This window comes from Drosophila miranda, chromosome 3 (assembly GCF_003369915.1).
Source record: "Drosophila miranda strain MSH22 chromosome 3, D.miranda_PacBio2.1, whole genome shotgun sequence".
Taxonomy (NCBI): Eukaryota; Metazoa; Arthropoda; class Insecta; order Diptera; family Drosophilidae; genus Drosophila; species Drosophila miranda.
The window spans coordinates 2,663,858-2,688,968 of NC_046676.1; the positions used below are offsets into that span (position 1 = coordinate 2,663,858).

General features: G+C 41.1%; 1 protein-coding gene and 1 long non-coding RNA gene across 4 annotated transcripts; one reads left to right on the forward strand and one right to left on the reverse strand.

The window, feature by feature from the left end:
* Positions 1 to 342: 342 nt before the first annotated feature.
* On the reverse strand, positions 343 to 3,237 carry LOC117188322. 2 transcript variants are annotated; one of them, XM_033391977.1, is made up of 3 exons: positions 2,982 to 3,237; positions 1,120 to 2,907; positions 343 to 1,058 (listed from the first exon to the last, which is right to left on the reverse strand). In XM_033391977.1, the coding sequence occupies exons 1-3, from the start codon at positions 3,158 to 3,160 to the stop codon at positions 869 to 871; spliced, it is 2,157 nt and encodes a 718-aa protein (XP_033247868.1). In that variant the 5' UTR covers positions 3,161 to 3,237; the 3' UTR covers positions 343 to 868. The 2 variants fall into 2 exon arrangements, with proteins under 2 accessions (XP_033247868.1, XP_033247869.1); XM_033391978.1 differs by having other exon boundaries at positions 1,120 to 3,237.
* Positions 1,380 to 25,111, forward strand: LOC117188323. 2 transcript variants are annotated; one of them, XR_004472552.1, is made up of 3 exons: positions 1,380 to 1,417; positions 2,472 to 2,638; positions 23,554 to 25,111. It is a non-coding gene; the product is annotated as an uncharacterized LOC117188323 (long non-coding RNA). The 2 variants fall into 2 exon arrangements; XR_004472551.1 differs by lacking the exon at positions 1,380 to 1,417 and adding an exon at positions 2,281 to 2,318.

Here is a 25,111-nt window from a genome sequence, read left to right on the forward strand (position 1 = left end):
TAGATTATATCTTAAAACAAGTCCTGATTTTTGTTTAGAAACATTAACTGATCTACTACTTTCGGCTTTAGGCGAATACGACGATCAGAAATAATTTGACCGGCCTTGCTGAACATTCGCTCAGACTCGCAGGCCGTGGCCGGGACGCACAGATATTTTTGGGCAGCAGCTTTAAAAGGCATAATTCCGTCTGTATTCCTCTAAAAATTGAATTATTTATTTAACGCACTGTTCCAACGAGTTTGCACTTCCTGAATCAATGCCAACGGCTTCTCAACGCCCTGTGCTTGTTTAAATTTTGCCATCGCTTAATTGTACTTTTGCCAACACATCCAAGCCAACCCACCTATATATTTAAAAGATTGTTTTAACAACGAAAATAAAATAGCTCAACCAAGTGCGTACCTCTCGTGCTTCTCCTTCTCTCTTTAGTTTTTTCTTTCATAGAGACGGGACAAGACATACAACTAAACATCGATGTTTCGCCACAAATAATCGATAGTTTTAAATTAAACGCCTGGTGGGGTCAACAAGACAGACAACAATACAAAAAGGACTGATTCACGTGACGCTGAAGTTGAAATGCCTCACCTTTTTTGCTATTTACAATCGACTACCTTGCTTGTTGAATAGTTGGCACAGCACAACGATTAATGATCTATTCACCTCAAGACTATGTCCTGAACATTTAGGAGCATTTGATCGTTGTCGTTTTTGCTGGTACATGACATTTTAAATGTTAATAACTGTTGGGGATGGCAAATTTCATGTTAAATTTAACATCTATAAATTTGTTAATGAATATCTATGACGCAATTTCCAATATACCCATCCAATAATCCATTGTGAACTTTTATTATTTCTTGTTTTAATTGAATATTAAATTATTAGAATTACGCTTTGGTAATGGTGGGGGAATGGTGAGGGTACTTCCATAACTGAGTTCACTATACTCTTTTATTGAATAATCCAGTTCTTTAGGCATTTCATACTCGTCTACTTTATAAACCTTGCCTAGAACACTTCTAGTATCCACAACTGTTTCTTCTGAAAAAGGACTGAAAAAAAATATTTTGTATTTAAATGTTATTTTTCTTAAAAAACAATTGGATTACTTACTGCTGATTATCATTGAAAATTTTTGCACCAAAGTATTTTCTTTTTTTTTCATCTATTGTGTATTCGGATTCTGTTATTGTTGATATATAGCATGTTTTATCCAACTTTTTAATTATTAATACGTTCTTTGAGCCCTCTAAAAGATCCGGGTAGGCTTTGATACCAAGATATGCAATTATTGCTCCAAAAATTGTGGAAACAAAAAGAATTAAGACCAGCATGGCGACCGAAAACTGCTTATTATTGCTAGTGTTTTGAATGGAATCCGTCGCATTATGAGTTTTCTCTCCAACCATAGGTACATAGAGTGGTTGACAAAAGAGCGGGGAAATAACTACGTTATCTGTCGGCATCATACAAAAAGTATATGTATGATTTCCATGAAGTGAAGCAATGGTTAAAAACGGGACAGAATATTGCATACAGTTGTATGTGTAATCTACATCAAATACATCTTTATTGCTATCGAACAGTTCTGTGAACCAAATAATGTTTATCTGGTCTGCATCATTATAGTTATCAATTCGTACTTGTAGACTAAGGTCATCTGATAACTCTAAATAGAGGTCATAGGTGGGGGGTTGAAAAACAAAAATGCCATTGGCATAGTTTGCTTGATTTGGTTCGACTTTATTTGTGTTTATGCCTCTCTGGGAATGGTTAGTAAGGCGCACACTTTCATTTAAATCAACAGCCTGGGAACAACTAAACTGTAGTATAGGACTGTAAGCATATTCATTTGTAAAAGAACCAGTGTATTTACCACTCCCTATTGTAGTTAGTGTTGAAAGTTCATCTTGCCAGCCTGTTGTAGTTTGATTTGTTTTCTCAGCAGTCGTAGTTGAAATATATGTTTTTTGGGTAGTAGTAATAGGTTCATTACCTGTAGAACAATTTATTTTACTGCTGTCTAGGTCGTTAAAGAGTATACCAAAAAAGTAGTAGGGCATGCGACAATATGGCACATTTATAAATAGCCTAGAGTGCTTAGAGACGAAATGTATCAAGGACAAAAGTTCACAATCGCAAAGCCAATTGTTGGGCTCAAGCTCAATATATATAGGATTAATTCCAGTTAGCACAATAGAACTGATAGTAGAAAGCATATTATTTGCCAAATTAACAATCTTTAAATTATGAGCTATATCATTAAAAGCATTATCTTCTATAGCAGTTATCGCACAATGCTGTAAGTAGAGGTAAGTTGTGTTAGGCACGGCATTGAATATTTGCCTGGTAAGAGGACCAAGAAATCTATTGTAGCTGAGGTCCAAATAAGTTAGTCTTTCAAGATAAATATTCTCAAAAAGAGTCAAGTTACTGTAAAATATTAATTGAACATTCAATTTCAGATGTGTTAGCGTGGTCTGCACTGGCTGTAAAAATGTCCTACTCATGGTTGGAAGTTTCGAATCTATCTCCAGTTTTATTAACGAGTATAAACCAAGCAAAGCTCCACTGTCGACTTCTTGGAGTTTCAGGTTTACCCAGGACATGTGAATCACCTTCGCAAATAAAGGTACGTTAAATGAAGCGTTTTTGATTTCAGTCAAGTGGCTGTTGCTTATAATAATATCTAACACATCCACATCTTTATATATCCAATTGTTTTCAAGACAATGTCTGAATTGATTGGAGATAATTATTGATGTGATAATTTCACACGAGCTCGAGTTCATTACAGCAGATATGTCTCCGTATACATCTTTGTTGTTTGAACAGGAAATTCTACAAGATATTTCCGTGCATCCGATCGCGCTGGTACTGGATATATTATAAGAAGTTTTACTGAAATTTTAATTATATACACATATTTCAAATTTTAATAATATATTGTTTCTAGTTTATATAGAATTTTTTACCGTTGCACTTGTGATGATAATTCAAAATTTTCTTCATTTTCCTTTTTACTGTCAATGTTGTGCATATAATTTTGATCATCTGATCTTTCTTTTCTTGTATTGTCATCGTATGCGTTGCTATATCTTAGTGAAGCAGTCACTATAATACATAGTCCGATAGTTAAAAGCATCCAAGCCATTATTAGAATACAGAAGTTATTTACATTGTTCGAAGTGCTGGAAAGAAAATGTTAAGTTAAATTATTTTGGATTTACGCTATTTTTATACCTGATACTCAAAGAGTACAACGAAATAGTAAATGTCAAAACGAAGCGTTTTTACCCCATGAATTACATATATATTTTAACGAACCTTCCTGTTCGGCTGATTCAACTTGGCTGGCTCAGCGGTCGGTGGGATCGCTGCAAAAAATTTGTATGTTGGCTCGACGACAAGTACAACTGCACTGGGTGGGTTTAATTACAGCTGTTTCATGGTATATTAGGTATATCTTATCGGCTAGAATGTCGGGGAATCTTAGAACTAACAGGGCAAACAGCGGTTTCTGGCCTCCTGTGAATCGCTTTATAATGAGAGCGTTACCTGGGGGCTTCTCGGTGACCTCCCTTATGTGCACGTCTGCCTCGCTCGACCCGCTCAGTGCATTTTTCCAAGCGTGGTTCCTTTGGGCAACGGCTGGGGCTCTGACTCGGCGACCGCCTCCGCACCTTTGACTGTACCTTCGCACTTTGGTTTGGCTGCCTTCATTTACCGATTTCAATCGCACTCGCTGATACTTCCCGCACTCGGTCTTACATTCCGCACTTTTCAGTCCCGGGCTGTCGCCGTGGCCTCTTTTTTATAACCTCTCATAGCGCGGGCCACGACGTCGCTGCCTTGCAGAAGCGGTACATATCCCACTCGGCGCACAGTGGGACATTTCGCCGTTTCAGCTTGCTAAGTTAGTAACTTCTAAACAAATAAAGATATCTTCATGAAAAAAACGATAGAACGCAAGAAGATATCTTCTTGCGAAAAAAATCCTTTAAAATTCAATTTGATTAAGTAAATTATGCTTCAATGTCTACACGCTTCACAATAATGGGTTAAAGTTTAACTTAGTTGCCGGTACATATTTTCCTATGTAAAATGCTCAATTTGTATTTTTGTAGTATAAAATATTATTTTTCATTTAATTTTTAACTTAGCGTACGTAATTTTACAAAATTTAAATTAACAAACAATTTGTTTTTATTCTGAAAGTTGGTTGAATTGTTTTGTTTCTGTAAAATAGTCCTCCACTTCCTGCTTAGTGGGAGGAATATCTAATAAACTTATGATTTCTGAAGAATAACTGCTTGCCGACTTATTTTGCGATCTCACATATCTAATGGATGAAATATGGATCTAATATTGATCTGGGTGGAAGATGATCACAACATGTTGATAAGATCTTGATTTTGCTTAATTCGTGATGTCTTGCTCAAATTCATATTCCTGTATTTTTTCCAATCTTTGTTTCTCGTTTCCTGGGCTTCCTCTGATATCTTTCCAATTGGTAGGCTCTGATGTTAAATTAAAATTTGACCATGTGCCAAATTTGTATGAAGCGTGGGAGTTAGCTTCTTCTCAGGATATTTTTCCAGTAACAGCTCTGCAGTCTTCGCGGCATATTCACCAAACTTGAGGGTAACAGCTCCGAACTTGGAACGGCAGCGGTCAGCCCGACCACAGTCTCCTCTTTTCCAGCTGAAGATCCTCGGAAGGTTCGAAATGAGCGTTCTTGGGCCAGTTTTCTTCTTCCTCTTTCAGAAATTATGGTTCTTCGAACCAAATTGACTGAAAGATTTCGTCGACGTCACAACCTCTTGAGACAATATCTGTTGGGTTCTGTTTCGTGGGTACATCATCTGACCACTTTTGAATCTCGGCCACAATATTCGAAACGGAAGTCGACAACGATGATGGATGAGACCGTATCAAATGAAGAGTTACTTCTGAATCCGACCAATAAACGACTATTTCGATGGGAACGTTTAACAGAGGCATGATTCTGTGGCATAGATCTGCGGGAAGGTGAGCGGCAAATAACTCAAGCCTTGGGGGTGTTTTGGTCTTGACCAGCGCTACTTTAGATTTGGAAGTCAACTCCGATATTTTTAAACCTTCTGCAGTTTTGCTACGTCTATGACGCTCCATAGGCTCTAATGGAGGGGTCAGAAAAGGAATGTATTTGAACCGGTGACATCGTATCTGAAGACACAAACTGAGATATGGATATGTCTTCCAATTGAGACAGTTTTTTTTTAAACTTATTCCATGCTGTTTCCAAATGCAGCGGAATCGATTCATCCCAATCTAGTTTGTTAAGCCAAAGATCCTGCAATAGGATCTTGCCTTTTGTGACGATGGGACATAGCAAACCAAGGGATTCAGACAACTTAGATGTTACCGATAGTATGTTCCGCCAAGAAGTCATCGATGTAAAAGTTGGACCTAATAACGTTAGCAGCTTTCTGGAATGAGAGCTCACTCAACCTTTTCAAACACAGGATAGCCAAGAATAGGGTTGGTCCAGTCTTATATGTTACGGTATTGGGCTGGTATATTCTCAAGGACTCAGAAGGGTCTCTTCTCTAAACTATGAGCTATAACTGCCGATTCACTTCATTCACCATCACTTGGCGATACATCTTTTTGACATCGGCAGTCATGGCAAACCTGAGCAGACGGAAACGGAGCAGTGTCAAGTATAGTTCCTCTTGAATGGTAGGTCCGAACATCAGAATATCATTCAAGGCCACCTGTGAGGACGTCTTGGATGAAGCATCAAACACGACACGGAGTTTGGTAGACGTACTTTGGGGCCTCAGGACACACTGATGAGGAATTACGTATTGTGGAGTAGAAAGAATCTTATTGTCATTAGGAGACATATGACCTAAGGAGAGGTACTCTGCCTTGAATTCCAAGTACATTTTCTTCAACTCAGGGTCACGATGCAATCTCTTTTCAAGCGATAAAAATCGCCGTTTAGCAACCTCAAAGGAGTTGCCTTAACAACTTGGATCTGATTTAAACGGGAGCCTTACTTCGAACCGACCTGATGACAGTACCTGAGTCGTCTTACGATAGTGTTCTTCACATAGCTTGTGCTCAGGTGTGGCAATTTTCTTGGTTTCTTCCAGTGAAAAAAACTTTTTCAAGGTCCGATTGATGGATACTAGCAACTCTTCAATGCATCTCAAACTATTTGTAATGTGAAGAGCAGAACTTTTGGTAACATATTTTCTCGAAACAACCCAGCCAAGATGGGTTATCTGAAGAGTTGGAAAGTCAGGAACTTGCTTAATTTGACCAACAGCTAATAATTCAAAGAACGATTATGCTCCTATCAGCATATCTATTTTTTGTGGCTTGTAGAAATAAAGGTCTGCCAGTGGTAGGTTCTCTGGGATTCCCCAATCAGTCACTTTCACTGAAGAAGACACTGGCTTCGTATCGCTTGCTGCATCAAAGGCGGCGATAAGTGACATTATCTTTCCCTTGGTTTCAATCGTCAGCTCTTCCAACTCGGTGCATATGCATCATCGCCTGTTATCTCCTCGATTTGCTCTTGCAAATGGTTCGCCTTTTCATTTGAAGCATTCGAACAATCTAATCTAGATTGTAATTCCGGTAATTGTAACGGAATCGACCCTTGGTCTCATCGATCCTCTAAGCGACGAATGCTTTTAACTCGACTTTTGAGCTTAATCTTTAAGTCTTTAAGAATGGATTTACTGTTTTCTGCCATAATACTAATGTTAAATTTACGCAACAAACCACTATATTAATTTTTATTTATTTATTTAATATTAATATTTTTTGTAAATATTTGAACGAGAACGATAATCGAAAACGAATTGTACTATTGAATGTCGAGGCACGAGGTATCAAGGGGAAGAGTAGTTGCGAGTAACGTTCGATAACAATATACCCCTTAAACATAGGGTAGCGCGTCAGTCGAAATGAATATACCCCTTAGAAATAGGGTAGCGCGTCACTTGGCGCACCGTTAAGCTTAAGAGCGGCAACGAAAATTCTCCCAACAAATACAACGCAAGCAGCGGTGAAGAAGCGAAAACGAAATAATGCACCGGTGATGCCGCTTGTATGTATGTGTGGATACTTTCTATACGCCCTGGCTTGGGTAAACGAACGAACAAACTTTCTGGTGAGGTTCTAACGACGAGGAAGGTAGAACTAACAATGATAACTCTTGCGTCCAAATAGCGGTTCACATATGTCTGTATGTGTCGATATGTTCGCAATTATGTGTATTTAGTTATATTCATATGCAATTATTAATAAAATGCATTCAATCAAGCTCTACTATGTATCATAAGTCTGTGCCTAAAACTGAAAGCGATGTGCAATTTTTTCATCACTAGACACTTCACAGAAAGATCTGAACGTCTTTTGCTCTGCCTTAAATGTTTTGCACAAATACCTCTGATTCCTCTTTTGGATCTTTGAATCCAACTGCTACTTTCCTGGCTTTATCGCAGGGAATCCCTCGGCGGTAGCAGAAATTTTGCACAACAATTAGGATTGGCGAGATTGGTTGGACACACACAGACCACAACGCGGGCAACGATTATGTTTGCATATACTGCAATTTCTTGTGTCACTGTCACTTATTGTTGTTGCCTATAATCAAATTTACAGTCCACCCGGGGGCGCCATGAAAAGATAGAAGACTTTTTCTAAACAAAAAATTACCGAAAACTTTGGGTGACTATTTAATTATATGTATTTGGCGGGGCGAAAATTATTGCGCTCGATCTCTTTCAATATTAATGATAGACTATGTTTTCTTCAAATCAATCTCTGATTCTAGCTAACCTACGGGGGCAAAGCGGGGCGACTTCGCCAGGAGCGAGAGAGCGAGCTTTTATTGCGCTCCCGCTTTGCCCTAGCTTAACTTACACTAGACTTCATAATTACGATAAAAATAAACAATTCAAATATTATGACGATTAGATGAAGGTCAAGCAACAATATTCAAAATAAGACCCAATCTTTGGATAATGTCACTATCCACCCCAGTTATTTCTGCAATAATTTCGTTTTTCTCAAAAATGTCGGTGGGTGATGAGTTTCCATCGTTTGTGTTTCCAAATCTTTGTTTGGCGCAGCGCACCTTCAGTGTATAATAGTAATAATAATTTAATTTAATTTAATAAGAATAATTTTGTTCCTAGTCAAAAGACAACGGAACGCGGATGTATATGCAAGTCTTAAAATGAACTTCATACATCTAATTCTTGCATGCGAAACCTGGTCAAAAAGACAGTTTAAGGTAGAAATACTAGCCTGCATATTCATTCATAACCGACGACATAATTAAGGTAGCGCGAAATGTAAAATTATTCTGATATGGAGTGTACCTGATCAAATGGATTCATTAGTACCTAACTTTTAAGCAGTTTTTCAACTTTGACTGCACTTTGCAAAAATATACCCCTAAATTTTCCCTAAATTTAGATTTGTGGTGAAAATGGATGTGAGTAACGTCCAGAAGAAATCGTTTCCGACCCCATAAAGTATATATATTCTTGATCAGCATCAATAGCCGAGTCGATTGAGCCCTGTCTGTCTGTCCGTCCGTTTGTCCGTCTGTCCGTCCCTATGTCTTCTAGAGTACCCAATCTGAACCAGATCATACAATTATTATAGCCAGAATCAAGAAAACAATTGCATTCTCTCTCGCTCTCTCTCTCTCTCTAACACACAGGTTTCATGGTCGGCTTTGCCTATTGAAAAATGTGAGTTCAAGGATCTCAGAGACTATAAGAGCTAGAGCAACCAAATTTTTGATCCACACTCCTGTGATATCGGACCTTGACGAGTTAGTTTCAAAATTTCGCCACACCCCCTTCTGCCCCCGCAAAGGACGAAAATCATTCTAAGAGACTATTAAGGCTAGAGTAACCAAATTTGGCATTCACACTCCTGTAAGATCTCACTATAACACGTATACTTCAAAATTTCACGTAACTGCGCCAGCTCATCTAAAATTCGTACTCTTATATCTCGCATGGTTCTAGACTTGATCGTTTGACGGTTCAAATTGGCCGCTCTGCGTCTTATTGGCATTGCTCAAATATATTAAATTCTCGGGTTACAATGTTTTTTATGGAACTTCTCCGGTTACAATGTTTTTTATGGAACTTCTCCGAAATGGCTCGACCGATTTTCTTGAAATTTTATGTGCTTTCGACTAAATATTTTTTTTTGGTAATTTAATATTTTTTTTTTGAAATTTATGATGCCACATTTACATTAATTGCTATTTGGCTCAGATTCTTGGACATTGACATGCAATGACTGCATCTTTCAAGAGGCGATGCAGTTACTGCACCGTCAAGTGGCCCGTGTGAAACCAGCAGAAGGCTGTTACGCGCGGATCCCAGGCAAAAAGCAGCCCTCCTCCCGCCCAACCGACCGAGGGGCGCTGCCGCATGATGCACGGTGCGTAGCCGAACCGAACGCGAACACGCAAGAAAGATAGCTATTAGACTAACATTCGAGGAAAATTAGCACTAAACTTACTAAGAAACTAAGCATGCAATCAAAATACAAATACCACTACAATTACTAATTAATAGAAAGGTGTGTAAGGATTAGTAATTTAATAAGAGGAAGAGAATTAGTGGTGGATATAATATGGTAGAGGGAATTATAATCCGAGCATAAGACCCTAAGCGGTTCATGCAAGGAATAATTCGATCTACAAAGTGGAAGGAACAACGGTATAAAATTTCTACCAGTTAAGGCCCCACAGATCAAAGAGTAACAAGTTTTTCTGTACTGATTCTATACGGTTCTGGTGTTCTTTGTACTGAGGACACCATACACAGGAGCCGTATTCTAAGATCGGACGAACAAGCGAGGTATAGAGGGTCTTTGTTATATAGGGGTCGTCAAATTCCTTTGACCACCTCTTTATAAACCCAAGCACGCCCATGGCCTTATTTACCATGGTAGAAATGTGTTCGGAAAACTTTAACTTGGGGTCTAACATAACACCCAGGGTAATTCTCTAAAGAGAACCAACAAATAGGGTATATGGAGCCAACAAAGGGCTAGAACGATGAAATGTCATAACTTTGCATTTCGAGGCATTAAGGTGTAACAAGTTTGCACAACACCATGACTGAAAGTTATTGAGATCGGATTGCAAGCGAGAATGAAATGAAATGTCCTTGTACTGGACACAGAGTTTAACATCATCCGCATACATAAGTACTCGAGAGTATGTTAATACTAAAGGCAAGTCATTAATAAAGAGTGTGAAGAGTAAGGGGTCTAGATGGCTGCCCTGTGGTACTCCCGAAGAAACCTTTACTGGTAAAGAGAGGGAGTTTTTGAATAGGACTCTTTGAAGCCTGGAACAACGATAGCTAGAAATCCATCTCAGGAGGTTGGGCGGAAAGCCTAAAAGGTCAAGTTTATGAGCTAAAAGGGAATGGTTTACAGAGTCGAATGCTTTACTAAAGTCGGTGTAAATAACATCCGTCTGTAAGTTACTTTGAAAGCCTTTAATAATGAAAGAGGTAAGGTTAGGTTAGGTTAGGTTGAGGTGGCTGCCGGGCTCGCTCGGAACCCGTCACACTTAGGCCGGTTTCGGGCCCGTTTGTGAAAGAGGTAAACTCTAACAAGTTCGTGGTGGTTGATCGCCGCCTTATAAATCCATGCTGAGTTGGAGATATAAGTGACTTGCAAAGATGTTGCAAGTGCGGAGTTAAAACCGTCTCAAACATTTTAAGAATAGCGGATAACTTTGCTATACCTCTATAATTTTTTGCATCAGATTTGCACCTTTTTTATGGAGAGGAATTATAAACGATTCCTTCCAGATCGGGGGGAAGCAAGAAGAATCAATGGACAGGGTGAATTGTTTAGGCAAAGGTCCACACAGAGCCTCAGCGCAGTACCTGAGTACACAACACGGAACCCCGTCTGGAACCGGTGAAAACACCGGATTAACTAGTCGAAGATCATGAAGTAGGGAACATTCATTTAACAAGGGACTGAAAATGCCGTTCGACCTCGGTAAACCGTATGGGTACGGATGACCAGAGTAGCTTTCCTCAGAATAGGTGGTTTGGAAAAATTGGGCAAAAAGATCGGCAATTGCCTGATCATTATTTGCCGACGTATTACGAAATGATAGCGAGGATGGGTGTGCGGACGTTCTACGCTTACTGTTTACGAAGCTGTAAAACTGTTTAGGGTCCTGAGAAAAACGTATCCTGCATCGAGATAGGTAGTTCTTATAGCATTGAGCATTAAGAACTGAAAAGTTTGACCGAGCTATTACATAGCGAGAGTGAGAAGTAGGAGAACCCACTTCTTGAAATTTTTTATAAAGTCTTGATTTTAAGTTTTTTAGCCTGGATAACTCTTTGGTAAACCAAGGGGGTTTTCCAGATCTAATCGGACAAGAAAGCGGAACACAAGAATCAAAAAATGTGCCAAGAGCATTGTAAAAAACGTTTGTGCCTTTTATGACATCAGTGCACAAGTACAAAGCCGACCAATCAAAATCCCTAATGAGATTATTAAGCTTCGAAAGCTCGGCCTTACGAAAGCAGCGGACACGTTCAGGTAGCCTACTCGACCGATCCAATACAGTTGGTCCTATATCTAGCGACACCTCGAAAGTAGGGTGGTAGGCGTCTTCAGGTATAGTGAGCGGAAGGGCTCGGGTTAACAACACTATGGTCGGATCCGATACAAAGCACAGATCAAGCAATCGAACCAAGGAATTTTTCACATGATTGACTTGAGACAGGGACAGGTCAAGCAAGCCGTCAACAAAGTCATGTCGTGACATGGGCACTAGGATACTAGACTCGTTTACCGAAGACCAAACAGTTCCTGGCAAGTTGAAGTCACCAAGAACTATCATACGATCTTTATCAGATAGCGAGGAAGAAACAGCGGTTAAAGCGGACAAGTGCTGCTCATAAATTGAAATATCCGAAGAAGGTGGGATATACGAGCAAGTAATGAATATAGCGAAAGCGGGAAGAATCAGTTTTACACACAGGAATTCCAGTTCCTGTTGAACTTGGACTGTGAAGTGTTCCGACGTGAAGAAAGAGTCCACTGCAATTAGAACCCCCCCTGCACGTCGAGACGAACGTTCCTTTGTAAAAGTTGTGTACCGACCTGCCAAAACGTCGGAACTAAGAATGTCCGGCTTTAACCAGGTTTCAGTAAACACAATAACGTGGGAAGCAAATGCAACACTATCCCGGAAAAGAATGCTGAGCTGCGCAAGCCTCTTACATTCTGATAAGTTACTAAAAGAGAAGTTAGTTTTTTGAAAAGGTGGCAGCAAGACGGGAAGTTGAGGAAGAGGAAGTTGAGGTTGAGGGTGGCACACTGGAAAGATTTGTAAGGGATATTGGGGGGGCCTATTCTTCTTCTTAGCCTTAAACTCCTTCACCACCAAATGCTCCGGCCAAAATTTGGCGGTGTCAAATTGAGTTGGGGAGATGCTTATCTTAAACGAGGCTATCTCCCTGGCATAAGAGAAGTTGAATTTTTCCACCTTTAAACCCACGGCTTTTATTCTGCTTTGAATAAAAGCAATTACATCATTAGATGTGAGGTCAGGGGCCAGCCGTGAAACAAAAACTTGTCGTTTTGGTGGGACTCCCACCAGTGGTTAAGTCACCACAGGCCTAGTACCTGTGGTGGCAATATCCGGAGGTCCGGAACGTCTATTTACTGGCGGGATCGGGATAGACGGGACAGCTAGCGAACTTGCGGACACCACGGACACGGACGCTGCAGACGTACTTGGCTGCACATTCTCCGCGGCAATGAATTCGGCTACCGAATCTGCATCGCCAGCAGCTGTCGTTGCCCTTGGGGTGGCAAACGAAATCAGCTGCTGTACACTTTGAGTGGTCGGAGTCCGATTGTCGGCAACGAGCGGCTGAGCGACTATTGGCACTTCCAGATCCCGCGGAGTGACCTTTTTGCGCCTCGGAGACTCATTCAGCAGTTTTAAACCGCTAAACTGCTGCGTTTTGCCTGGGATCCGCGCGTAACAGCCTTCTGCTGGTTTCACACGGGCCACTTGACGGTGCAGTAACTGCATCGCCTCTTGAAAGATGCAGTCATTGCATGTCAACGTCTAAGAAAAACTGAGCCTCCATGGCTAGGAGCCGATTGTATTGGTTTTTAAAACCAACGGTCAGCTCCTTAAAGCCACTCCGCGTCTGCCTCATAAAAGCTACCATTTCTTTCTCCAAGTTCAATAGAATAGTTTTCCAGATTGTTGGCTGGTTAGGAAGTTAATTAAAGTTTATTTAGGAAAACACCGGCTGTTTATTCAAAACAAAAGGAAAAAAATGCGGAGCGTAAAACAAAAACGCCTCTGATCACTACGAAAGAGAACGAATTGTGATTGGCGCGATAAGCACACAAAATTTTACGAAAATCGGTAGAGCCATTTCGAAGTAGTTTAGCAACAAAGCTTGTGACAGGAGAATTTTATATATACTATAATAATAATAGGCAATCCTGTGAAGTGTCACATTTTTAGTTTTTTTTTTGTTTCAGCATCACTATTTCCAAATATTTCATTTCCATAGAATAAGGTGGGTGTAAAGTGTATTGTTAATGTTAATCCCAAGTTTTCCACATGATCTACGTACATAATTGAATAGTTTTCTTTCCATTTTAAGTTTCGGATAGTCTATCGTATTTAGTTGCTCCTGGTGTATTATTATACATTTACATTTACATTTAACTGGAATGAGTGTCAATCTATTACGCTCCGCGCCAGATACTCACATTGAACAAATCACGGTAACACATACTTATACACTCATCAATATTACTCAAAGGACGACTAACATACATTTGGACGACATCCGCATACATATGACTTTTACAATTTAACAGGACGTCTGGCAGGTCATTTACATATAATGCACACAAAAGCGGTCCAAGAACTGAACCTTAAGGCACAACACGTTTGCTCATCATTGACGAAATTCTATTTTCACTGACTATTGCCTGTCTTCTTTCAGTTAAATAGCTTTATAGCTTTATAGCTACATTACTAAAATTGAAAAAGTTGACTAATTTACTGAATAAAATTTCGCGGTTAAGCGTGTAAAATGCTTTACTAAAGTCACATTTCCTTCATCTTGTTTTAATCTAATATCTTTCGTTATATTTACTATTGCTGAAGTACAGCTTCTTTGTCTTCTGTAACACGACTGATTATCACTATAGGTCTATTCTCATTTTTTCCTATGGGGACCGAAGCTATTTTCGCAAGCTTCCATTTATTTGGATATGGATTTTGTAAGAACAGTGTTGCAAATATAAGTCACATAGGGCAATATTTTCGAAAGCAAAATTTTTATAAATATTGGATGAATTTCGTCCAGTCCCATTACGTTTGACTTAATATGAAGCACAGATCCAAGATTCAAGATTAAGCTAAAGTCACAAGAACTATTGTCAAGATAATCATATACTATTATTTGTCCTCTTCGCTATTCCCAAGTTTTCAAGATTTCTTATTGATATTGCACTTTGAAACCTCACAGAATAAAAATCTTTTTAGCTGAAATAAACAGACGTTCTGTTGCGTTTCCATTTGTGATATGCTTTGTTCCTTAACGATATATTATGTGCAATACATTGGTTGAACCATGCATTTATCCTTGATGCAATCTTTAATTTACGCAGCGGTACGAATTTCTCATAAGGACATGTTGCGTGCGCATCTTTGTCTTTGGCGCTTCTTGAGGCGTAGGTATACACTACCCATGCGGCACGCCATCTTCCCGAATTTGGGGCATAGAAGATCCTGCGCCTGCTTGTTAATGTGGAGGTTGAAAAATTGGCCCCCCTCGTTGGTTAGCGGGCCCCAAAGCGCAAAATCTTCTTGTTGTCCTTTTGCACTTCTGGGCTTTGCCCCCGTATCAGCTTCATCGCTCCACAAGTATCTTCGCCTTTGGTATGGTCGGAATTAGCTCCCTGTCCACCTCTGCATTCCCTCGCTAGAACACTTTGAACCTTCCCGAAGCAGTGAGTGAGATACCTGGTTCTGACAAGCAGGGAAGGCTCTCTTCCTCCGTTTTGCTCATTTAGAGCACGCTCTCCAGATCTGCTTTGATCACGGCATCCGTGCGGCTCAGTTTGGAGTGAGTCAGTTTTGTAGGAGTAGCTTTGCAACTGTCATGGCAAAGGTGTGACCGTCGGCGACCGTCCTCCCCGTTCTCGCCGGTGATAGCAATCACGCTTTTCATCGACATTTGGGTTGACATCCCAACCCGTGTTTCAACTGTCGTCTGATCGATATTTATCCCGAAAGTCCATACGTAATTAATATTTTTCTGGAAAATCACCCCCTCGCGTTTCATGCCTCAGGCATCTGGAAGACCGTAGGAAGACTCTGGAACCTTGCTTTAGCTAGAGACTGCATTACATCAGTCTTAGCAAGCGATAATGCATTAACCAGTCCAGGGTAATACAGTGGCTATTGCACAGCCGGCACCCTCGTGGAGGCTTCAGCTAGAGGATTTCCGTCAGTCTATAACGAGAACTGAATAGAGCTGCGCTTTTAAGCAGGTCCCGTAACTTCGCATTTGGAGACCTCAACTTGCTCTCCAGTAAATGCTGGTGAGACAGAGAGGGACCGGCGGGATCGGGCCGTCAGTGGTCTAACGCATGACCATGTATTGTCATGAGATCACGCCATCGGCCTGATCCCGTTACGGGAGTATGGACTGGAGGAGCGCGCAAGGAGTGACGCTCGCGGGCGTCTCCATGAGAGACCGGGAACGGCGAGATGGGGCCGGCAGCGGACCGGTGCATAACCAAAATTACGTCACCAACAGGGTCCTATGAATGACGGAATGGATATGCACGAAAACGCCGATGGAATGTTACCGAAGCCGCACAGTGGCGAATCACACGAAAAGAGTGGAAAAAGCTTAAGATTTTTTTTAGCACTTTGGATACAATAAATACACGCATCTAATAGAGAATTATCCAAAAACGGCTATCACAGCTCTAAAGTCCCATAAAAAATCATGTTTTTACCGTTTTTCGTGCGAAGGTGTCGCAGATAAATTGGTATAGAACCAAAACGGTTCCAAAGCGTAGAATGCGCTTTTAGACTTAGGTAATAAATAGTTCAAAGAACATATACAAAAAAAAACTCGGGAAAATTTAGGGACAAATTTTCGTAAAATTCAGTCAAAGTTGAAAAACTGCTAAAAAGTTAGGTACTAATGAATCCATTTGATCAGGTACACTCCATATCAGAATCATTTTCCATTTCGCGCTACCTTAATTATGTCGTCGGTTATGAATGAATATGCAGGCTAGTATTTCTACCATTAACTGTCTTTTTGACCAGGTTTTGAAATATACTTGTAACAGTGACATATCACAGAAGTCCGGATATAAAATGTCGTTGCTATAGCTCTTATAGTCTTTGAGCACTAGGCGCTCATAGGGACGGATAGACGTACGGACGGACGGACAAGCGGACAAGCGGACAGACAGACAGACAGGGCTCAATCGACTCGGCTATTGATGCTGATCAAGAATATATATACTTTATGGGGTCGGAAACGATTCCTTCTGGACGTTACACACATCCATTTTCACCACAAATCGAATATACCCCTATACCTATTTTGAGTATCGGGTGTAAAAATTCACACTTTTGTTTGTGTTCGGAATTAATTACACGAACACAACGCGTTGGTGAATTAAGTTCTTTATTGATTACGTTAGTTACAATCCCTTAGAAGAGTAGCTAGCTAAGAATATTGGACATAATTGATTGGGTTGTAATTGATATCAAATTCGGTAGCGGTAGCTGGTCGATATGAAGAATGAGAATTAGTTATCTACTGCGAGCGATACGCTGCGCTTTAATTAGATTCAAACTTAAGACTGATTATAAATTAAATAAAAAGTTATGATTGCAGCCCGCTGCCGGCGCTGCCGTCGCCGCAGAACCGTCTAACATTATTCATTATTAATGGCATTCAAGGTAACTTACAGACGAATGTTATTTACACCGACTTTAGTAAAGCATTCGACTCTGTAAACCATTCCCTTTTAGCGCATAAACTTGACCTTTTAGGGTCCGTCCGTCTGTCCGTCTGTCCGTCCCTATTAGCGCCTAGTGCTCAAAGACTATAAGAGCTATAGTAACGATGTTTTGGATCCAGACTTCTGTGATATGTCGCTGCTACAAGAATATTTCAAAACTTCGCCCCGCCCACTTCCGCCCCCACAAAGGACGAAAATCTGTGGCATCCACAATTTGAAAGATACGAGAAAACCAAAAACGCAGAATCGTAGAGAATGACCATATCTTTTAGACGGCAGAGCCTGAATTGAATGGAATCGTTATTATAGCCAGCATTAAGAAAACAATTTCATTTTTTCTCGCCCTGTCTCTCTTTAACACACACGTAGCATAGCCGGCTTTGCTTAGCGTAAAACATTAGCGCCTAGATCTCAGAGACTATAAAAGCTAGAGCAACCAAATTTGGTATCCACACTCCTGAGATATCGGACCTTGACGAGTTTGTTTCAAAATTTCGCCACACCCCCTCCCGCACCAGCAAAGGACGAAAATATGGGGGTACCCACAAATCTCAGAGGCTTAACGCTATTAACGCTAGAGTAACCAAATTTGGTATCCGCACTCCTGTTAGATCTCACTATTAAACATATATCTCAAAATTTCGCCCCACCGCCTTCCGCCCCCACAAAGGACAAAAATCTGTTGCATCCACAATATTGCAGATTCGAGAAAACTGAAAACGCAGAATTATAGATAATGACCATACAAATCAATTTGCAGTGGCTATGCAGCGCCCGACGTCACGCTCATTCTGATTTTCTGTCTTTCTCGCACGCACTCTGTGTCGTTTCGTTTAATATTAGCAGCGTCTGCCGGAGGAGAGCCATACCGACCAAGTATCGGCTATAAATTTAGAGTTGCGGTCTCCGCAGCAACTCACAACGTTCCCCCTCGTTTTTTGTGAAAACTCAAAAATAACAGAAAATCAGTCTGTGCGTGACGTCGGGCGCTGCGTAGCCACTGCAAATTGATTTGTTCCTTTTGGCTATAAAAATGATCTGATCCAGATTCAGCAATCTGATATATATGATCATTATCTATGATTCTGCGTTTTTAGTTTTCTCGTATCCTCAATATTGTGGATGCAACAGATTTTCGTCCTTTGTTGTGGGCGGAAGGGGGTGGGGCGAAATTTCGAGATAACGTTTTATAGTGAGATCAAACAGGAGTGTGGATACAAAATTTGATTACTCTAGCCTTAATAGTCTCTGAGATTTGTGGGTGGCCCAGATTTTCTTCCTTTGCGGGGCGGAAGGGGGTGTGGCAAAATTTTGAAACAAACTCGTCAAGGTCCGATATCTCAGGAGTGTGGATCAAAAATTTGGTTGCTCTGGCTCCTATAGGTACTGAGATCCTTGAACTCATATTTTGCAATTGGCAAAACCGACCATGAAACCTGTGTGTTAGAGAGAGACAGAGCGAGAAAGAATGAAATTGTTTTTTTTACTCTGGCTATAATAATTATACGATCTGGTTGAGATTTTACACTCTAGAACATATAGTCATCCTCTACGATTCTGCGTTTTCAGTTTTCTCGTATTTTTGAATTTGTGGATGCCACAGATTTTCGCTCTTTGTGGGGGCGGAAGTGGGCGGGGCAAAGTTTTGAAATATACTTGTAATAGTGACATATCACAGAAGTCCGGATATAAAACGTCGTTGCTCTAGCTCTTATAGTCTTTGAGTACTAGGCGCTGATAGGGACGGACAGACGGACAGACAGACAGGTCTCAATCGACTCGGCTATTGATGCTGATCAAGAATATATATACTTTATGGGGTCGGAAACGATTCCTTCTGGACGTTACACACATCCACTTTTACCACAAATCTAATATACCCCAATACTCATTTTGAGTATCGGGTATAAAAAAAAAAATAATAAATTTTTTTTTTTGTTGTGTGTGAAAACAACAAAGAACACAATAAATAAAGATAAAAATAGATAAAAATCAGGGACCGTAAATAATCATTATTTTTTTTTTTTTTAATAAAAAAATCTCTTGTTTTTAATGGACCTAGAAAAACACTATTTACACCAAAATCTTTGTTTTTGTACAATCTCTACATTGCCGCCATGATTTGTAAACTTTTGATTTTTTACGATTTTCTTCACAGATAATCATTATTTTTGAGTAATTTGATAGAACTTAGACTTAATCATTATTCTTGATAAAAAAAAATAAAACTCAAAAAGAATGATTATCTATGATTTTTATTTTTTTCGCTTAAAATAAAACTCAACAGGAATTTACGGCTTCTGTGTTAGAATGTTCGCCAATATTATTGCATATCCTTGTCAAAGGACCACAAAGCTACACCCTGCGCTAAAATTTTCTTTTTGAAAATACATTAAAATTTTTTGTTATTTTTGGTTTTGTTGTCGGAAATACGTTTAATTAGTTGTCGCGCTTGAGCTGCTTGAGCAAGGCTGTGCTATTGCACTAGTCTGAAATATTAATTTTTAATATGTTATGGTATATGTATATAAATGATATAAATACTAACGGGTTCTTTCAAACTAAAAAGCTGCAAGAAAAGCTGCTTTAACTGAGCTCTGGCGAGCATCAGGCTTATTGGGTTCTGCAGCAATACTCGTCTTATCCGTGGATCCAAGTAGATACTGCAAACGATTGCAAACGACATAAAAAGTGGCATAAAAAAAGGCGGCCCATGCCGCATACAAAATTTTAAAAAATGTATGACGGAAGCTCCCGTCATTACCAGGCCATATTCATAATCCGGAGTAAGATTAGGGGCCCAGCAGATGCGTCTTGGCATCATTTAACACACAGTTGAGGCCGTCATCGCAAGGCTAGACTTCTCATACAGCGATAAGAGACCTATACATGTCATTGAATAAGAAATGGACACGCTGAGGTAAGGCGGAATGTCAATTCTGCAGTATTATGATGAGGTAGAAAAGAAACATACCTTGTTGACCAACAAGGCCCACATGACCTACGACAGTAATTTGGCAAAGGGCATGTGCAAAAAGTTCAGAGGCGACGCACTTCGTGTATTCATCTCTGGGCTGAAGCGTAGCTTGAAGGACGTACTATTCTCCGCTCACCGCCCCACCACGCCCCGCCGGTTCCGACCGTGCAACTGGCCAATGGCGGAAAAAAATAAACCTTAAAGGCAGTCGCTGAACAAGAGGCAAACTACGCACAAGTAGCACAGGGAGCGGTAGCCGAAATAGACGACGGCAACGACTCTGACACAGATAGCGACAACGCTAATGTTTTAGGGGAAGGTCCCTGCTGCCGTTCATTCGGCGAAGAATAGCAGGGATGGACATGTCTTTTCTAATCGACACGGGTTCTGCCAAAAATTATATCAGACGAAACGAACGGCTAAAGAACGTTACCCCTGTCGAATCCCCTTTCGCCGTGCACTCCATCCATGGCTCAAACAACACCACGCAGATACCCATGTTTGGACCCGACAACTTTTTCTTCCTATTAGATTCCATGACTACATTCGATGGGATCATAGGACTTGACCTACTAAAACAAGTAGGGGCGGTATTATGATTTGATGAAGGCACAATAAAACGAGGGGGAGCGTTGTAAGTTGCTGCGACGACCACAACTTTACATTTCTACCCGATACATAGTCAGTATGGCTACAATGAGCGACAATGGTTGCGAGCGGGAGAGACAGAAAACGTGTCTGAACGTGTAGTCGGGCGCTGCGTAGCCACTGAAAATTGATTTCTTCATTTTGGCTATAAAAATGATCCGATCTGATCCAGATTCAGCAATCTGGTAGATATCGTAATTTTTTATGATTGTTTGAGTTTTCTCGTATCTTCATATTGATGATGCCACAGATTTTCGTTCTTTGTGGGGCCGGAAGGAGGTGGGGCGAAATTTTGAAATATACGATTTATAGTGAGTTCTAACTAACTCGTCAAGGTCCGATATCACAGGAGTGTGGATCAAAAATTTGATTGCTCTAGCTCTTATAGTCTCTGAGATCCTTAAACTCACATTTTGCAATAGGCAAAGCCGACCATGAAACCTGTGTGTTAGAGAGAGGGAGAGAGAATGAAATTGTTTTCTTGATTCTGGCTATAATAATTATATGATCTGGTTCAGATTTTGCACTCTAGAAGACATAATTATCCTCTACGATTCATCCACAGAAGTCCGGGTATAAAATGTTGTTGCTCTAGCTCTTATAGTCTTTGAGCACTAGGCGCTCATAGGGACGGACAGACGGACAGACAGACAGGGCTCAATCGACTCGGCTATTGATGCTGATCAAGAATATATATACTTTATGGGGTCGGAAACGATTCCTTCTGGACGTTACACACATCCATTTTCACCACAAATCGAATATACCCCAATACTCATTTTGAATGTCGGGTATAAATAGGTGCAACTTCGGAGGCGCTGCCTCAAGTGTACTAACGTCAACCACACCAAAAACGAAAATATACAAGCACCACCTGCAGTGAAACCTAACTTCCTAAAAATGCTTGACCGCTACCAAAAGGCTTTCGCAGACTCTAACGAGTCGCTGCCGTATAATACAGCCGTAGTGGCTACAATCCGTACGACCGACGAAAATACGGTCTACTCAAAGCTGTATCCATACCCCAAAGGTGTCGAAGATTTCGTAACTTCAGAGGTCACCGATCTCTTACGAAACGACATCATCAGAAAGTCCAGATCTCCATATAACAATCTGGTATGTTTGTTTAAACATTAAACAAAAAGGGAACGGACGAGAGGGCAATAGGAAGAAACGCCTGGTTATCGATTTCATGAAACTGAATCTAAAAACCATCTCAGACACATACCCCGTGCTGAGCATCACCATGATTAAAATGATACTGGCAATTGCTCTCGATCTCAAATCAGGGTACCACCAGATCACTCTGGCCGAATCTGATCGAGTGAAAACGGCGTTCTCAGCTTACGGGGGGAAGTACGAATTTTGTCGACTCCCCTTTGGCTTAAAAAATGCTGGAAGTATTTTTCGGCGCACGATCGATAATGTTACGTGCTACGTGTACGTTGACGATGTCATCGTCTTCTCCAAAGATGAGGTGGATCACGTCAAACACGTCGGCTGGGTATAAAAGAACCTTCATAGTGTGAACATTAGGGTGGCCCGCGAAAAGTCACAATTTGTTAAAGAGAGCGTCGAGTTGAGAGCGACAAAGCCGAGGTCCTTGTCGTTACTAAGCACGGCGCAAAAACGGACCCTGAAAAGGTGAAAGCCATTCAGCACTACGATGAGCCCAAAACGGTATTAAGCGTCAGATCATTCATGGGTCTAGCCAGCTCTTGCCGTTGTTTCATTAAGGATTTCGCAGTAATCGCGAAACTAATCTCCGACATTCTGAAAGGAGAAAACGGATCCGGCACCAAGTACAGGTCAAAAAAGATCCAGGTACAGTTTAATGAGGCCCAACGCAAAGCGTTTGAAAAGTTCGTTCTCGGTATCCGAGAGCAACCCAAATGCCAAAATCAAACGCTGGAAAGCGCGATCTGTAACCGGCATCCGCTGAAAAAGAACTTTATCTTGTTCGGGGAAAAAACTTGCCACTTGATAAACTTCATTGACAAAGAAACCTTAGTGGAGACAGTCAAGTCTGTCATCAACCGAGGCGAAGTGAATGCGATTCACTGCAGCCTGGCAAAACTGGGAAAAATCCAACACGAGGTGATAAAAGCCTTCCCAGCCACAGGGCAGCGCAGTAAAAGGGAGAAACAATTAATGACAGATTATTATTTCTCAAAAATGTCTATACTAGCCAACGTGGTGGTCCTAAATTGTAAGGTTTGCGCAAGGGAAAAGTACGGTAGGCAACCAAAAAACCAAGGGCTCGGCCAAACGCTGATTCCCTCACAGGCTGGAGAGATGTTACTCGTTGACATCTTTTCCACAGACAAAAAGTTCTTCCTCACCTGCGTAGACAAACTATTCAAGTTCGCAATGCTGCAACCCATTGAATCCAGTACAATAGAGGACTTACGACCCCCTCTATTGATACTAATGAACGTCTTTCCCAGGGCAAAGCAAGTCTATTGCGATAATGAGCGTGCTCTTAAGTCCGAGACCATAAGGTCTCTTCATTTTAACAATTATGATGTAAACATCGTAAACGAACCACCACTCCACAGCGTATCGAACGGCCAGGTGGAACGGTTCCACAGCACCCTGTTAGAAATAGCCAGCTACCTGAAACTCCAAAGAGGAATCATAGGCACAGTCGATCTTATCTTGCAGGCTACTGTATTACTAACAGTTCTATTCATTTGGTAACCGAGCAAAGCCCCAAGGATGTCGTAACCACCGCTTCGCCGGAATGTATCCAGGGCATTGAAAAAAAGGTAGAGGAAGATAATTTTAATCCCTTTTTCTTTATATCATTTTAGGCATATAATTTTGGCATATAATTTTACACGCACGCAAACTATATTCCTATCGTGGACGGCGACATACTGCTTTGGGACCAGTACGGATACTTACGACACTCAATCAACCTCACCGACCACAGATCCATGACCGACCAGACAATGAAATTGACAAACTTGTTTCCACAGTACCACATGAGGAAGTTGTTGGAGATAGACACTGGACACGTACGAGACATGCTAACTGCTCTCGACATTCACCACAGAAGGGTAAGAAGCCTTGACTTCCTAGGTACAGCTTTTAAGGCTGTAGAGCGTACGCCAACTCAAATGACCTGAAGAATATAGAACGAATACAGACGCAGCTAGTCACTGTAAACAATAGACAAATCGGCATTAGCACCAGAACGCAAGAAAAGATTAATCAACTCACGGACATAGTCAATAAAATTCTGAAGACCACAAAGGACCAACAGGTGGACACGGGTCACTTGTTTGAGACCCTCACTACACGCAATAGAATGTTAATAACCGAATTGGAAGCTCTCAATGATTAATGAGCCCTCATGAACAAGTTAACGTAATTAATCCAGAAATCATAGACCAAAAACCACTGATCAAGTCACAGAGACCTATATTACCGATTTAATGAAAGTATCTAATATTAAGATAGATCGTAAAGAAAACATCAACAATTTTATAATCCAATTTCTCCATTGTAAGCAAGCTATGCAGGATGATCACCATCTACCTAGTCGCGCACAACGGGCTGGTACTCCAGCTACCAGGACGACCTGGTAGCCGAATGCAACGGAAAGGTCATGGCCGCGACAAATTGCACCCAAACAGCGACAGCCACATTCTGCAAAGGGTCAGAGAACGTTACCTGTGCGCAAGGTCTCCATTCAGGAGACATCGCTCACTGTCAGAAGCAACCAAGCCACCTGGACCCTGTCACTGTGGTCGACGACGGCATCATCATCGTAAACGATTGTAGCGCCACCATCAGCTATGACGACTGCTCCGTGGAACAAACCTCATCTACAAGTCTCCGAAATAGTCGAGAACTATGACGCGACCGAGGGCGGTCGATCTTGAGAGGGGGAGTAGTTAACCACCGACACTGGACGTGTGCTGATTTAGCATATTAGCGAGGTCCACGACCAGGGTCACAGGCACGGCTGATGTGTCGCAACAATATTGGCAGCCGCTGCAGCAATCCGACACCACCCACAAGGCGCAAGTCAGCAGTTCCCACGGGTGCCGAACAGCTGCTAGCGACGGTGGAGTTCCTGGAACGGCGGCGACGGTTCTGCGGCGACGGCAGCGCCGCGGCAGCACCGGCCGCGAAGCCGGCTGCAATCATAACATTTTATTTAATTTATGATTCGTCTCAAGTTAGAATCTAATGAAAGCGCAGCGTATCGCTCGCAGTAGATAACTAATTCTCATTCTTCATATCGGCCAGCTACCGCTACCGAATTTGATATCAGTTACAACCCAATCAATTATATCCAATATTCTTAGCTAGCTACTCTTCTAAGGGATTGTAACTAACGTAATCAATAAAGAACTTAAT